The following is a 17,797-nucleotide window of genomic DNA, read 5'->3' on the forward strand; positions in this document are numbered from 1 at the left end:
TAGTAGGTAATTTGTGTTTTAAAGAAGAAAATTTTGGACTATTCTAGAACATAATAAAAACTCCTCTTTAGGATACTAAGCAAGCATCAATTGCTACTGCTATTCAATGACCATCTTAAGGAGGCTTACATGGAACATAATTCTGGTTTACAATCAACAAATATTTATTAAGTGAATAGATCTTTAAAACAAGTTTGCTCTAATTTTTAAATCATATATAAAAATTCCTATAAGAAAATATTTTTTCTTTCAAAGTTACCACTCTAATAAGTTCATTCTTTCATCTAAATAAATATTTATTATACATAATTTTATTCAAACAGTATTTATAGATACCAGAAATTCTGTTAGGTTCTGAGAAAAGAGAATGGACAGAAATAAAGCTCATGCTGTCATGGGGCTTTCATCTGAATGAGATGAAGTCAATCAATAAACTTATGGATGGTGCCATTGCTCCATATTTCTGGAATTCCACTTTGGAAACTACTTTCAAACCTACTCCTGAACAAAATTTTTAAAACTATCTTGTTACATTATAGTTACTTTTGATCAAAAATTTTATTTTCCAACTTACGCACAAATAACCTCTGGTTATTTCCAAAAATCATTTCCATTCTCAAAAGACAAAGATTTGACAAAGGTTTCCTCAAATGTTTGTAAAGGAATTTGTAGCAGATTCTAAAGGCAAATACAAATATTGAGGTCTTTGGAATACCTTCACTGACTCATAAACTGATAACTCACAAATGATACTTTGTTAAATGTTGGTTTAATTTTTTATGCCTGAAATGACAGTCTTTTTGATGCACTATTATAATTATTAAAGGGATCTCACATACATACCAAGGAATTCCTACCATTTGTAAATTGAGTATACTAGGAAGAGTAGAGATCAGTTGATCTACCAGCAAGTATCCCAGAATCCCTAGGTGAATTTTCTATTATAAGAAGTTGAAGGTCCTAGTGGGTTATAAAGTTATAAAAGTCAGACTAATTTCATTATCTTTACAACTCGATTTTGCATTTAGTTGCTTTTGGGTTTCTTCCGTATTTGACATTTTCTGTCAATAGGCACAAAAGATGAGAGCACACACACTGGGCCTGACTTACGAACATATTCACCACTCAAGAAAAGACTGGATGACTACTATCCAAGAGGTAATGATTTAGTCAAAGGAATTTCAGCTCTATTTATATTCTGCTTGTACAAAAGAGTTCAATGACGAAAATCTGGTTCTAAACAAACAAATAAAAAAATCTATCTAAATATAATGTTTAAATAGTGCTTTTTTTCTAGTTCAAATTATACTTTAGTGATTTTAAAGAATTTTGAAGGGAAATAAAACTCCCTTTAAATGTTTTTGTACAGAAACTACCCACACAAAAAGTACGTAATGAGAAGGGCTACTAAGAGTAAATCTAGAGCAATAATGAATTTTGGATATCTATTACAAACACATTATTCAAAATATTCTAAATACGTAAGCCATACCCACTGTTTGACATCATTGGTCACAGCAGTCCAATAGTAATTGGATTCCACTAGAGTAAGGGTTCTGGATATGCCATGATGGGCTCCAGTGTCATTTTCATGGCATTCTCTTAGGACTTTCTTTTTTTCTTCTTCTGAAACAATTACCAAACGATTTTGTTTTCTGTCTTTTCCAACATAAAACAGCTTTTTTTCTGGAATAAACGATACCAAAAAGATATAATTGCAATGTTTGGAGATCTATATAGTTTTAAGATAATCATAGCTTTTATCTTTAAACCATGGTGGGTGTTTAACAGCTTTTTCCCTCGAAGACAGAATATTTATTTGTAATGAGATTAGCATTCAATCTGAAAGGTCCTCAGCCGTTACATCTACTAGATACATAAGAGGAACACTAGCAGCTATAATTTTGTATCTAGCAATACAGGTAAAGCTAGCTAGTTCAGCAAAGCACATGATAACTATGGGAGTATGAAATTATCTTTCCATGCGAGTACTCAAACTAGAAAAATACTTGTAGGCACTTCCTAAAAATGGCATGAATTAGCAAATGAATTGTAGATAAGCAACCTCAGGAACAGAATTTTCCGAAACAGTATTTTATCATAATTGCATTTTTATAAGCATCCATCTCTCCTAAGTTTCTGGATTTGAGTAGGAGGTAGGGTTGGTAAAGCCAGAAAGTGGGAGAACCTTAATTCTAAGACAGTTCTCTGTTTTCCTCTAGAGGACAGACACCTGAGAACAATCTACAGCTAGGAAGCAACCAGGGCTGGGAGAAAATCACTGCCTCTCCAGTGTGGATAAGGTAATTGTTCAAACTCCAGAACAGAGCATTAAGCTACTAATGTGCTTAATTAAGCACATGCTGCATGGAACAGTCCTTACTTGAATTAGAAGGTAAGCAACCTGAGGGCAGGAACTTTATCATATTCATCAATGTATCCCAAATAACTAAAATGTGATTTACACAAAGTAGGAACTTGGTAAACATTTATTGCATAAATGATTAAATAAATTAATCAATGAATATTCACTTTAGCCTAAGAGGTAATAGATATGCCTATTCTTAAGTGTTTAAGGACATTATTTGAAGGGGTATACATAAGGAGAAATGAGCAGATATTTATTTATCATCTTAGAAATTTCTTGACTTGCTTTGAGAAAAGCCTAATTCTGTACCTCCAGGCAAACCTCCCATTATTAGCACCAACATTCATTTAGTTATCTGGTGACTACTTCTTGCTTATCTCATTCAAAACTTCTCTTCCCTTCCCCTTTGGAAGAGGAGAAAGAGGTAAAAATTATTATAATCTTTCAAGATAAATATTCTATCACCTTTCAAATATATAATCCATTCAGGAGGATTCTGGGGTCCAAAAATAAACGTAATCCTGAAATTATTTAATGGCAGTGGGTGGGGGGGAACCACAGAAATAAATGTAATAAACACACAAGTTAACTTTGTTAACATTTTCATGTTAAGCATCAAATAAATTCTTCATTGACAGTGACATGAGTGCTTCAAAGCACACCATTAGAGTAGGAACCACCTGAGGGAAAAAGCAGGAGAGGTTAATTTAGGTAAGTTTTGTTTTTTTCATGGTATCATTTTCTGTCTATGATTTTAAATGTTCTCATCATTTACTGGCCTTCAGGTAGCTTCAGTGTGGTTTTTACCTTAGCTTTTGAATGAGTGGCATCATCAATTCAACTGGTTACTGTTTAGCAACAACCAATTACTGCAGAAATTCTCAGGATTCCACAAAGAACCCATATGTAGAGCGTCTATATTAATTTTACATTCAAGATTTGGGGCCTTCCTTTTACCTTTGAAGACAAATTTTTTGGCCGCTCTTCTTATGCCACTTCTCTCACTTGGCAGTGTAGTTGGATGATATTCACCAGTTCGTTTATAATATGCAATCTGTTTAAGATGAAGTTCACCATTTTTCCCACTACGCACCATTGTGAACCTAGGTAAAAGGTATTTAAAGGTATAATTTAAATGATAAGTTAATTCAGTTGCTATTTCAGTTGAGGCTTCTGTCGTATTTCTGCTTACATATGGATTGAACATTCCCGGAATATTATCTATGACAGAGATAAGTAACACAGAAAAGGAACAGTGTGATGTATATGAACTAAAATATTCCAATGCTATTTTTGAGATACATCATGACAAATTATCTTGTCTCTTTCCACGTGATAAGAAATGCTGGAAATTTTCCACATACTGGGAAAAAAGGAAATGAACAAGTACACTTCAAAAAGTTTGTTTAAAGTCTCACATTATCATTAATTGAAATGTTATTTATATAGGATGGTTCTGTTATTAGACATTTAAATAAATGTTAGCTTATAAGGAGAGAAATATAATTCGTTATTACTTCTAAATATATTCATGATCATTGCAAAATGCAAAAAAAACACATTCAAATCACTTATGAGAAAGACATATTTTAGAAATGTTCAAATGATAACTGACAGAGAAGATCTTTAGCAATTCCAGGTTTCATACACTCTTCTGAACTACATACATGTAAGCTACTTTTTTTAAACAGAAATGATTTTTGGTTCTGTACATACCTTCTCTACATTATAAACAGCAATGATTTTTGAACCTTTGTTTTGGCTGCACTATCCAAAACAAAGCAAAATGTCTCTATTTTAAACCCCAAATAATATGGGAAACCACTACATTAAAAAGGAAAAAAAAACATATTTTTTCATGTTTTCAGTTGACAGGAACTTACCCAGTGCCGGTTATTTTATTTGCCAGCATCCCTACCCATCCAGAAGCATTTTGACCTTTCTCTCCCTGCCGCTGTGCCCTAGGAGACTGACCCTTACAGACTGCAGTTATAGTTTTCTATTCCACGAAGTCCATTCTGCACCAATATGATAGACTGAGGTGGAGAGATAGAAAGGTCAGTACCATTCAGATAAGGGACTATTGCATAATTAAAGCAAGAAATGATAAAATTCTGAGTCAAAGCAGTGTCAGTGGAAATGGATAGACACATTTTGTAAGAACTGTGACTGACTGGATGTGTGGAGTGAATAAAACCTGTCTGGGATCACTTCTGAAGTTCTGGCTTAGGGAGAAAGATGATAGTATTGAACGTGTTGTATTCAGCTCATGGATGAACTGAGCATAGATGGTAGATGAAGTTAAGGCAGGGGAAGAAGGATTTCATGGAAAGTGCATTGAGTGAGAAGAGGAGTAGATATATCCTTATCTTTTAACATTCACATTAATGAGTTCACTCATCTATGAATCCTTCCTGACCACATCTATTTCCTCTCAGGTAGAACTGGGCACACCTTCCTTGGTACACCCACAATGCATATACCAACTTTTATAAACTCTGCAACACTTCATTGAACTTACTAGTATACATATTTCTCTCCTAAATATATTGTAAATCCCCCAGGGACATGAGAATAGCCAGAGAAATAGGAAAAAAGCCAGAAGAGGTTCTAGTCATAGAAGCATATGGAATAAAGAGTTCTTAAGTGCCAAGTAGAGGAGAAATTAAGTGATATCAGAAGTAAAATGTGTCTAGTGGTTTTGGCAATAGTTACAGTAGAGGGGGGCAGGTAGAAACCAGACTGCAACCACCTAAGGAATAAATGGACATTGAGTAAGTGAATTTAGTAATCTTAAATTTTGTTATGAAGGCAAGTAACTACAAGACAGTTGCTAGAGAAAAATATGAGGTTCATTCACCGATCGAAAAAATATTGGGCACCTGCTATGGTATGTGTCACACACAACCCTGGATATACAATAATGAACAAGATATATATCCTATTGACTCTTATGGAGTTTACATTCTATTAGGGTTAAGAGATTGTTTTGACATCCATGTTCATGGCAGCGTTATTCACAATAGCCAAAAGGTGGAAGCAACCCAATTTTCCATTGCTGGATGAATGGATAAACAAAACAGGATATATGCATACAATGGAATAATTTTTCAGCCTTAAAAAGGAAGGAAATTCTGACATATACTAAAACATGGATGAACCTTGAGGGCATTATGCTATGTGACATAAGCCTGTTACAAAAACACAAATACTATGATTCTACACATATAAGGTTAAAGTTATAGAGACAGAAAATAGAATGGTGGTTGTTGGGGTGGGAGTTGGGAGTAATGGGGGAGTAATTGTTTAAAGGGTACAGAGTTTCAGTTATGCAAGGAAAAAAAGAGTTCCGGAGATGGATGGTGATGATGGTTGCACAAGAATGTAAATGTACTTAATGCCACTAAACAGTACACTTTAAAATAGTTAAGATGACAAAGATGTCATATAGGACTTTCATAGCTAAAGAAGAGAAGTCAATAGCTGGCTCCAAAGCTTCCCAGGATAGGTGGACTCTCTTGTTAGGGTCTAATGCAGCTGGTGAAGGCAGCGGACTTTAAGGTGAAGCCAATGCTCATATACCATTCCAAAAATCCTAGAATACTTAAGAATTACCATGTTTCCCTGAAAATAAGACCTAGCCAGATAATCAGCTCTAATGCATCTTTTGGAGCAAAAATTAACATAAGACCCGGTATTATGCTATATTACATAAGATCGGTCTTATAATAAAACAAGAACGCTGATTGTCTGGCTAGGTCTTATTTTTGGGGAAACACGGTATACTAAACCTACTGTGCCTGCATTATATAAGTGGAACCACAAAGCCTGGATGGCAGCACATCTTTTTACAACATGGGTTTCCTGAATATTTTTAGCCCACTGTTGAGACCTACTGCTCAAAAAGAAAAAAAGAAAAAAAAAATTCTTACTTTTGTTTTTTTTTACAAAGATTACTGCTCCTTGACAATGCACCTGGTCACCCAAGAACTCTGATGAAGACGTACAATGAGATTAATGTTGTTTTTATGCCTGCTAACGCAACATCCATTCTGCAGCCCATAGATCAAAAAGTAATTTCAACCTTCAAGTCTTATTACAGGCATTTGCCACTTAACAACGGGGACAGTTCTGAGAAATACATTGTTCATCGTTATGCTAACATCATAGAGCGCACTTACAGCAACCTGGATGATATAGTCTACTACACACCTAAGCTACATGGGATAGCCTATTGCTTCTAGGCTACAAGCCTATACAGCATGTTACCATGTAAAACAAGATTAAATGAAGCACAAGAGAAAACGATGCAACCAAGAAATGCAGTAAACACAAATGTATGAGGCTGCTGCTGGTGCAACATGGCATACTATTTAACAGTAAACATTTTTTATATAAGTAGAAAGCATATACTCTAAAATAACAATAAAAAGTATAGTATAGTAAATATATAGACCAGTGATATAATCATTTATTATCATTATCAAGTATTATATACTGTACATAATTGTATGTGCTATACTTTTATATGACTAGCAGTGCAGTTTTGTTCACACCAGCATCACCATAAACATGTGAGTAATGTGTTGCACTAGAATATCAAGATGGCTGCAATGTCATTAGGCAACAGGAATTTTTCCGCTCCATTATAATCTTATGGGACCACTGTCATATGTAGTCCATCGTTGACCAAAAAGTCATTTTGCGGCACATGACTATTATTTAAAAAATATACAAGGTGTGATCAAACAATACAGTAAATGTTTAAAATAAAAAAAATTATTTCAGTAAAAGACACTTTGCCATTAATTCCTCTCAAAATACTCCCCTTCACTTCGAACACACTTATCCCATCGTTGTGCCATTTTCTGAAGCAGTTCTGGAAGTCCTCTTTCGTGTCTTTAGTTCTTTAGTTGTGCTGTCGTGGCTGCCTCGATGTCCTGAATCATTTTGACTTTGGGGAAGAGCCAGAATTCGCACAATGCCAGATCCAGTGAATAAGGTGGATGAGGACACACTGTAATGTTTTTATTTGACAGAAACTGCCACACCAAAAGCGATGTGTGACACGGGAGCATTGTCATGATAGAGGATGATTTTAGGCATACTTTAAAACACACCTTCTCTCAACCATAGCTTACACCCAACTGATTGCACCAAATAAGTTGAAACTTGTCACACGCTGTTACTAAGGTTCAACACATTGCTTCCCATATCAAAGATCCCTGCCTTTCTATTGGATGGCACTTGGCAGCAGCATTCATCATATGTTTTGATCACAATGGAAAACGCTCCATGTCACACATCGCTTCTGGTACAGCAATTTCTGGTAAATAAAAACATTATGGTGAGTCCTCATCCACCTTATTCAGTGGATCTGGCACCATGAAACTTCTGACTCTTCCCAAAGTCAAAATGACCATGAAAGGTAAACGTTTTGAATGGATTCAGGGACACCCAGGCAGCCACAACAGCACAACTAAAGACATGAAAGTCTTCCAGAACTGCTTCAGAAAGTGGTAAAAATGATGGGATAAGTGTGTTTGAAGTGAGAGGGAGTGTCTGAGAGGGATTAATGGCAATGTGTCTTTTACTATAATACATTTTTTAAATTTAAACATTCACCATATTTTTTCTTATCACACCTCATATTTCGTAAGACTATAGGTGCCACAGTGATTCCACTGATGGATCTGAGTAAACTGAAAACCTTCTGGAAAGGATTCATCATTCTAGATGCCATTAAGAACATTCTTGATTTGTATGAAGAAGTAAAAATGTAAATATTAACAGGTATTTGAAGAAGCTGATGCTAGCCCTCAGGTATGACTTTGAGGGGTTCCAGGCTTCAGTGGAGGATGTAACTGAAGATATGGTGAAAATAGCAAGAGAACTAGAATTAGAAGTGGAGCCTGAAGATGTCTCTGATTTGCTACAATCTTATGATAAAATTTTAACAGATGAGGAGTTGCTTCTTATGGATGAGCAAAGAAAGTGGTTTCTTGAGATAGAATCTATTGCTGGTAAAGATGCTGTGAAGACCATTGAAATGACAAAGAATTAAGAATATTACATAAACTTAGTGCATAAAGCAGTGGCAGGGTTTAAGTGGAATTAAACTCCAATTTTGAAAGAAGTTCTGTTTTGGGTAAATAGTATCAAATAGCATCCCATGCTACAGAGAAATTGTTCATGAAAGGAAGAGCCCATTGATGCAGAAAACTTCACTGTTGTCTCATTTTAAGAAACTGCCACAGCCACCCCAACCTTCAGCAACCACCACCCTAAATCAGTCAACAACCATCAACCTCGAGGCAAGACCCTCCGCCAGCAAAAAGTTTATGAATTGTTGTAGGCTCAGATGATGGCTAGCATTTTTTAGCAATAAAGAATTTTTTATTAAGGTATGTACATTTTTTTCAGACATAGTGCTATTGCACTTACTAGACTACAGTATAGTATAATCATAACTTTTACATGTACTGAGAAACCAAAAAAGTTATGTGACTTACTTTATTATAATGATTCACTTTACTGTTGTGGTCTGGAACTGAACCTGCAATATCTCCGAGGTATGTCTGTAGTAATCACAACTGTGCGGTATTGCCAAAATGATAGCCATTGGCCTATGGAACAGAATAGAGTGTCCAGAAACAGAGCTACACAGCAATAATAAATTGATTTTTTTTTAAAAGCGCCAAGGGAATTCAATATAGAATGAATAATATTTATAAGAAATGATGCTGGAACAACATCCATGTGAGAAAAGATAAACCTCTACACATACCTTGCACCATCTGTAAAAATTAACTCAGGATGGGTCATAGACTTAAATGTAAAACCTGAAACTGTAGAACTTCCAGAAGATAACAAAAAAGAAAATCTTTGTGAGCTTAGGTTCTCAGATAGCAAACAAAAATAACCATCCATAAAAGAAAAAAGTTAAAAAATTTGTTCTTATAAAGATACTATTAAGAAAATAAAAAGAGAAATCACAGTTGGGAGAAAATATCTGCAGTCCATATATATAATAAAGAACTTGTATCCAAAATTTATAAAGAATTCTCAAAGCTCAACAATAAGAAAACAAACAATCCAATTTAAAAAATGGGCAAAAGATTTGAGCAGACACTTTATCAAAGATATGGGTGGCAAATAAACACATGAAACATACTCAACACCATTAGACAATGAAAAATGCAAATTAAAACTATTATAAGATACCACTAACTAGCCACCAAAATGGCAAACAACATCAAAACAAACCTACAATACTAAGTACTGCCAAGGATGCAGATCATTGTTGATGAGAATACAAAATAACGTAAACATTCTAGAAAACAGTTTTAACCCAAGAGACATGAAGGTATACATCCACATAAAAATCTATATGTGAATGTTTCTAGAAGCTTTATTCATAAGAGCCCAAACCTGAAAACAATCCAAATGTTTATCAACTGGTGAATGGATAAACAAATTGTGGTAGATCCACACAGTGGGATACTACTCAACACTGATAGTGAATAAACTATGAACATACCTAACAATATGGATGAATCTCAAAATCACTGTGCTAAGTGAAAGAAGCCAGACACAAAAAGGCAACATGTTATATGCTACAATTTATACGATACGTGGAAAAATCAAAACTATAGGGAGATAAAATATTTTTTTTTTAATTCAAAGAAAATAATTTTAAACAACTACAGGAGTAATTTTTAAAAATAATTGCAAACATTTATGAGGTACTTTATTGTGGTGATCCTCACAACATCCTATGGAGTAGATACTAGTTTTATATCCATCTTATAGACAAGAAAATGGAGATCAGAGAGATTATCCAGTTTACTCAAGGCAACAGTTAGTGAGTGCAATGTGCTGACATTTGAACCTTGGTCTCTGTTGCTTCAAATTTCATGGTTTTTTTTTCCCCTGCTACACTAGTAATTATCTGTCATCCTCAGCTTTCATACTTGGTTCAGGCCTCTGCTAAAAAAGTTATGTGATTTTGTAATAAATAATTTAGATTATAAATAAGAAATAAGGTCTTATTAATTCTTAATGTTTACATTGTCTCACACAGTGGGACACAGTGGACATTCAACCATTTGTGAATGAATAAAGAATTACCTGCATTTCCTGACAGGAGAGGTATCACTGAATTAAGAGGGCACACATTCCAAGGTAACTATTATTTCACTTGGTGAAAACATTATTTCACTTGCATATATATGGCACTGCAAATAGGGTGTGCCTAAGAAGGTAAGGCTTTTACCCTAGGAGTCAATTTCTAATGTGTGCATTACCTCAATATCCATATTTGGAAAAAGAACATAATACTTATCCCTCCTTTTTCATAATTATGTGGATCAATGAGATAACCGATTTCAAAAGTCCTTTGCAAATGGTAAATCAATATATAACTATTGTTAAAATATTTATGTATTACCATCCATATCAAGCTGTTCAAAGTAACAGAGAAACCTTTTTCTCAAAATCTTTATTTACAAGAAAAAGATTTTAAAATCTCATTCCTTTCGTTAATGGCGTTTAATGTTTTCTAGCAATGTTTATAATGTTTTACTCACAATGAAACTCAGAAGACTAAACAGTTGTATATTTTATAATGAGATTATGGTCTAATGGGAAAGCTTCTACTTCTACCAGTAAAGACAGACGACAAGGACAAACAGAAAATGCATAAGAAACAAAAATAAGTTCACGAAATGTAGTATTTTAAGTAATATGGTTAAAAGTTTGCTGCTAACATTTGGTATTTACATAGAGCAATGACGTAGTTATTTTTCAAAGTGTATTCACCATTTGGTCCCCAGAAACCATCCATTTGATGAGTTAATGAGAAAATGGCTTTAACCTGTAATATTCAGCACAAACATAATTTTCCAATGGCCAAATATTTCTAACCAAAGTATCATATACAAGGGAGTGAGTTAAGTGGTCTGAGTTATAAAAATAATTCCCAAATCTGAAAACATTTATCCATAAAGATATATGTCCTTCGATGTTCGCTGCAGCTTTATTTACGGTGGCCAAGACATGGAAAAAACCAAAGTGTCCTTAGATAGATAAAGAAGTTGTGGTATATATACACAATGGAATACTATTCTGCCATAAGAAAAGATGAAATAGTGCCATTTGAGACAACATGGATAGATCTTGAGATTATAATGCTAAGCGAAATAAATCAGACAGAAAAAGTCGAGAACCATATGATTTCACTGATATGTGGTATATAAAACTGAAAACAACAAAGGAACAAGACAAACAAACAAAAAATCTCAGACAGACAACAGTTTAGTGGTTATCAGAGGGTAAGCGGGGAGCAGGGGATAGTAAAAGTGGGTAAACGGGATCAAATATATGGTGATGGAAAGAGAACTGACTCTGGATGGTGAACACACAATGTAATATATAGATGATGTATTGCAGAATTGTACACTTGAAACCTATGTAACTTTACTAATCACTATCACCCCCAATAAACTTTAATTAAACAAATAATAATTTAATATTAGGCCTTCTTTGGATATGCTCAGTTTCAAGAATTTTTGTTAAAATAATTGCTTATGTATTAAAGCATGCAGAAATAAGAAAAGGCAGTGAAGGTCGTTTATTACAACTTCTAGTTTTTCAAGAGGAAATGTCAGGATCATATTTGGTTGAACTTTTATACTATGTCCCTTGTACAACATCATATAAAATCAATAAATACATGTGTAAATACTTATTACTTAACTCCTTTAATAATTTTATCTTGTGTGTGTAATAAAGGCAGTTAAGTATCACTTTAAATAAAATTAGGATTTAAGTGTTTCACCAAGGACAAAACTCAAGGCTACCAATTAAAGCCTCTAAAAGGTTGTGTTATGCATATGTTCCAACCTAAAATCTTAAAACCTGTTATGTTTCAATAACCATGTTAACTGAGATCAGAATATTACTTCTGAATTATTCTATTTTAACCTCTGAAAAATGTTAAGAGCACAATTTTATTAAATGTCAAAGGCAGGGAAATCTAAATACACCAGACCTTTCTCTATAATCTGCTTCATTTCAATGTACAAATCCGTTTAACAGAAACGTCATCTTCAAATGCACACCCATGTGATACATGAAGCCACATGTGATACATGAATTTCCATTTTGAAAATTCTCTACGCTCGCTCAGAAACGCCCATTTAAGGAAAACCCACACTGAGATCAAATGCCTACTTTTCCTTCAAAACTACGGGACAAGCTTCTCCCTTGAACTCGCGTTTCTCCCCGCACAAGAGATTTTAATTCGGGGCAAAGGATAATATTTCTGATTAAATAACAACTACGATTAAGGGAGAGCATTATTTAATGGCAACGATGTACCGCACTCAACTTTTGAATTTCCTCGGAATCTCGGACGCTACTTTAACTGCGAAGGCGCATTTCCAGAGCTTAAGCAGCTCGTTAACTAAATCTTACGGGCAAGGTCCAGCGAAATTTAGCACAAGCAGAAAAACTACCATTAAGTAAAACTCGAATCCACCGATCAGGCACCTCCCCAGGCCCGACAACGGAAGCCGCCGTTCAGCTCTGCAGGCGCAGGACATCCCAACGCCCAAGCAAGGCCCTCCCGCGCCCAGGGCGCCTGCGCGATATCCACCGTCAGTTACACCCTTCCTAGGCTATTCAACGCGAATGGTTTTGAAATTACTGTCAGGTCACGCCTCACTTTAAAAATCATTAGGGATGAAAAGCACACCGGAACGACCACTCACCGAAGTGGTCCTAAATGCAAGCGACAGGATTTAAGCTTCCTCTCGCGACTTATCTGGCGCTGCCGGAAGCGGGACTATCCGTGTCGTTAAGAAAAGGTGCTTACGGAGGCGGTGGAGCCTCGGACAGGGAAAGTGAGGAAGGATCGTGGGGTTCTTGCCGGAAATTGTTCCGCCCGGGGAGATTTCCGTGTAAGACCCGAAGCGGGCGAGGAGGAGGCGTGGCTGAAACTCGCTAGCGTGGTAGTGCCTTGCAGCACCTCTATGTGGCTCTTGTGCTGCTACTAAAGCGAGAAGACCCACGTCCACGCTAACAGCTGGAGTCTCTTTGCCAACACCTCGCCCCTGCCCCGGGATCCCGAGGGGAACCGAGACCTGAATGGGCTCGGCTCTCTCCAGCTGCTCGCCTGACAACCGCAGCGGTGGCAGGTGAGAGCCCCAAGACCGAAGGAGAACCGGGATGCGGAACCCGGTCACCAGGTTTGCGTCCGCTTCTGGGCAATTGCTTTGTCTCCTGCTGAGCTCTGCGGCGCTTTAAACACGCGCTCCTCGTGGGGTGGGAGGGCAAGTGGCAGAGCGAAATGCAGCGTGGGCGTGGAGGAGTAACAGTACAGCGCTGGGGGTCTTTTCGCGTCTTCATTTCTCCTCCATTGCTTCCCTTTTCATTTCTTGGGTTTGAGATACCAGAGGTTGCAGCTCAACTAGAAAGGAACTGCTGAGCTTCCAGCTGGTACTCCAGACTGCAGTCTCGCTCCACCAAAGTAGGCAGCCTCGAGTTTGGAGACTGCTGTGGGGAGAGATGGCGATTTTCATTTTCATTCCACGGTCTTTATCCCTTTGCTCCGCGCCGGCTGCTGCCGCACCTCAAAAGAATGAAAAGCTGCAGGCGTTGCAGCTTTCCAGAGCGAGGACCGCGGCTGCCGGTCACTGCCGCACCTAATCACTTGGAGAGTGTGGCATCCTCGCGCTTTGAGGCAGAAGGGGCGAAGGTGCTGACCATGGGGTGTTATTTACTATGTTCTCGACGACTTCCTGGCCGCTTGCGACCTTTGGAGTCTGGTGGCTAACACTTGCTTTGCTTCAGCGTACTGGAAGGTTTAGCAGTGGAAGTAGGAAGCATGGCTGACTTGAGCACTTACTACCATCCTTGCTCTACCCTGGGATAGGCTTTTGTTTTACTATTGAAAATGCTTCAATGAAAAAGTTTTTGTTTCAGGCAGATAAAATAATAACGATAGTTACCATTAACTGAATTCTGTGTGCCAAGTGCTTCACATGTTTTTCTCATATACCCCTCAACAATCCCATGAGGTAGATTATTACGCTCATTTTACAGGAGTTAGGAATTGAGGCTTAGAGAGGCCACGTGACTCTCCCTAATAAACTTGTGGTAGTATTGGACATTTGAATCTCTATTACAAACCAGATTTTTCATACTCCAAAATCTGTATTCTTAACTATTTATTATATTGCTATTGTCGTACCATTATGCTTCATTTTTTCCTATTTTTTCACTATTATTGGCAGTGGCTGAGAGGATTCATTCACTAAAAAAAATATTTCGTATGCCTACTTATGTGTCTCATGAAAGACAGACATGATATTTGTCTTCATGAAGCTTCAGTATCGTGATGCAGAATTAAGTAATTCAGAAACCAAAATGCTATACTTACTGTAGCTTAGGCTTGTTTAAAGCAGTGCTGAAACTAATGTACAGAAAGTCAGAGTTGTACAATCAAACCTTATTATTTAAGTTGTAAACTCCTACTACTTGCATGGTAGTTATTGTGAGGGTATTACGCTGAACAATTGGTAGAACATTTATTGATCACCTAAATAAGTACTATGCACCAATTAACTACAGAGAATATAGGTGAAGTTCTTGTTCTCCAAAAGCTCCCATGCAACTACATAAAAATAGTATTCTGGAACAATTAGTTTGCTTAAGTAGAAATGATATCGTGGTTATGTAGGAGGATGTCCTTATTTTTGGAGATGCATGCTGAAGTATTTAGAGGTGAACTGAGTGTGTTGATGTCTACAACTTTCAAATGGTACAGTATGTATATGTGTATATAAATAGAAAGTAAATATGGCAAAGTGTTAGCAGTTTTTGAGTCTAGTGGTGGGTATATGGGTGTTTATAGTGAACTATTCTTTCTTTTTTCAATATTGAAATTTTTCATAATAAAAAATTGAGGCGGAAAACCCTAACTCGAAAGGAAACATTTTATTTTAATTTTATTAAATTTATTTGGGTGACTGGTTAATAAAATTATATAGGTTTCAAGTCCTATAATGCATCCTACATTATACATTATACTATACTACATTATACTATAAGTACAGTCCTATAATGCATCATCTGTATATTGCACTGTGTTCACTACCCAAAGTCAGATCTCATGTCATCATATATTTGACCCCTATACCCTTGTCTATCTTCCTCCACCCCCCCATTAACCCTCTACTGTTACCGCCATACTGTTGTCTGTGTGTATGAGTTTTTGTTACTTGTTTGTTGCTTTCAGTTTTATATCCTACATACGGTGAGATCATATGGTTCTTGACTTTTTCCGTCTGACTTACTTTGCTTAATGTGATAGTCTCAAGATTCAGCCATGTTGTTGCAAATGGCAGTATTTTATCCTTTCTTATGGCTGAGTAGTGTTCCACTGTATATATGTACTGCAAATTCTTCATCTAGTCATCTATCAAAGGACACTCAGTTGTTCTCGTGTCTTGGCCATCATGAATAATGCTGCGGTGAACATAGGGGTACATATATCTTTACAGATAAATGTTTTTAAATTTTTTGGGTAGATACCCAGGAGAGGGATTGCTGGGTCACATGGTAACTCTATTCTTAATTTTTTGAGGAACCTCCATACTGTTTTCCATTGGTGCTGTACCGATTTACTTTCCCACCAAAAGTGTATGAGAGTTCCTTTTTCTCCACAACCTCTCCAACACTTGTTATTGCTTGTCTTGTTGATGATAGCCATTCTAACAGGTGTAGGCTGGTATCTCTTTGTGGTTTTGATTTGCATTTCCCTAATAGCTGGGAAAGTTGAGCATCTTTTCATATGTGTACCTGTTGGCCGTTTGTCTGTCTTCTTGAAGTATCTGTTCAGGTCCTCTGCCCATTTTTCAATTGGATTTTTTTTTTTTTTTGATGTTGAGTTGTATGAGTTCTTTTTATAGTTTAGGTATTAACCCCATATCGAAGGTGTTGGGAAACAGATAATTGTAAAAATAGATCTGAAATGTTATCGAGCATGGAGGATGGGAGAGGATGCTGATATGTATTTGAGGGCTCTCAGAGGCATGAGAGTTGTCAGAAAAACATTCATTGAGGACTTTCCAGTTGGTTATTGAAGGAGAAATAGAACTTTTAAGGAGAGTGAATTCCAGGCAGAGGGGAAGGCAAGCTCAGTAAAAAGGTACTGAATGAACATTTGAAGAAGGAAAAAAATCAATGTGAAGGTTGTGTGGAACTTGGCAATTTACTTGTATAAGTAATCTTATAAATGATACTAGCCTGCCTTTGCCAGCCTGCAGAATAACCTATGGTGGAGCTTTAGTAATAGTGCCCTGCAATGAGTCACCATTTGTAGCAGTATTTCCACTGGAAACTGCTTTTAGGATTTCAGGAAAACTGGTTATGTGTCTGTCTTCAAGACGAGCAGCAGGAGCCGGGGCTCCTGTTTTCTCTGATTTGGGGAGCAGAGATTTACTGGTTCATAGTTAGGGTCCTTGAGGGAACCTATAGAAAGGACTACATTGATGGCTTGGAAAGATTTTAAGTTCAGGTGAGGGGGGTTTCTGAATACTGCCTGGAAGTGATGGATGATACAAGGTGTCATTTTAAGGATTACGGTAAGTAGCTCTGACCATGACCAGTGAAGATGAGAAGACGATGTTTATTCCAGGCAGTAGTGTTCATGATACCGTGTTTCCCCGAAAAAAACGCTGTAGTCTCAAGCAGTGTGGTAAGACTGGAAAAGATGTAATGAGGTCTCCAGCAGTAGCAGGGGGAAAGAGGAATGTCCGGTTTCATTGCACAAATGAGATAAGTTGAATTGTATGTATTCTGTGCTAGTTAAGTTTAGGTCAGGAATCTGTCTTAATTTTAACAGCTAACAAGGATATGTAATCAGCTAACATTTACTTAGTGCTTACCATAGGCTAATTGCTATGGTGTGTTCAAAACAATCAGAGCTATCACCCCATTTTACTGGAATTACTCATAGATCTTTGGGAATAGCACTTGCAGAGTTTTGCTTTGCAGTTCTATCTAGCATATTCAACTCTTCTTAAGAATATTTGATCAAGTAATTGCTTATCAGTAATCAAATGAAGCATTTGACCTATAGTTTCATCTTGGTAGGTAATTATGATAGTTTTAATATGACCAACGAATAAGTACATGTAAACATCTTTGAGGTTACGTCACTGTTATGTGATAGTTTTTAAACCGATGTTCGTGGGCATCTGTTTATGTGGAAGAGTTTGCATGTTACTGCACGTGTACACTTTATTTCTGAGGAGAGGATCCATAGATTTTATTATATTTGCCAAAGATTTTTTGACTTCTAAAAGTTTAAGAGCTGTTGTCATAATGAAATACTATATTCACTCTAATCTTGTTTTGCTGATT

At 36.5% G+C, this 17,797-nt stretch overlaps 2 protein-coding genes across 33 annotated transcripts in view; one reads left to right on the forward strand and one right to left on the reverse strand.

Annotated features, from left to right (window-relative positions):
* The window catches only part of GIN1 (gypsy retrotransposon integrase 1), a 39,982-nt gene extending 26,704 nt beyond the window's left edge, over positions 1–13,278 (reverse strand). For 2 of the 7 annotated variants that reach the window (XM_019727969.3, XM_074328640.2), the window contains exons 1-4: positions 13,141–13,276; positions 8,881–8,994; positions 3,326–3,471; positions 1,493–1,686 (exon numbers count right to left, since the gene is read on the reverse strand). In XM_019727969.3, coding sequence (XP_019583528.2) covers positions 1,493–1,686; positions 3,326–3,464 — 333 coding nt within the window. In that variant the 5' untranslated portion in view covers positions 3,465–3,471; positions 8,881–8,994; positions 13,141–13,276. Of the gene's footprint in view, positions 1–574; positions 1,415–1,492; positions 1,687–3,325; positions 3,472–8,880; positions 8,995–12,885; positions 12,997–13,140 lie in introns of those variants that run through there. The other 5 variants (XM_019727970.3, XM_019727971.3, XM_074328639.2 and 2 more) reach the window with 5 other exon arrangements.
* A 149-nt stretch (positions 13,279–13,427) lies between these two features.
* Positions 13,428–17,797, forward strand: part of PPIP5K2 (diphosphoinositol pentakisphosphate kinase 2) — a 62,047-nt gene continuing 57,677 nt past the window's right edge. For 25 of the 26 annotated variants that reach the window (XM_088796652.1, XM_088796655.1, XM_088796657.1 and 22 more), the window contains exon 1: positions 13,428–13,566. The gene's annotated coding sequence lies outside the window, so the exon portion shown is untranslated. Of the gene's footprint in view, positions 13,618–17,797 lie in introns of all 26 variants that reach the window. The other variant, XM_088796653.1, reaches the window with a different exon arrangement.

Source organism: Rhinolophus sinicus, chromosome 3 (genome assembly GCF_057876585.1).
Source record: "Rhinolophus sinicus isolate RSI-liver-muscle chromosome 3, RSI-T2T, whole genome shotgun sequence".
NCBI lineage: Eukaryota > Metazoa > Chordata > Mammalia > Chiroptera > Rhinolophidae > Rhinolophus > Rhinolophus sinicus.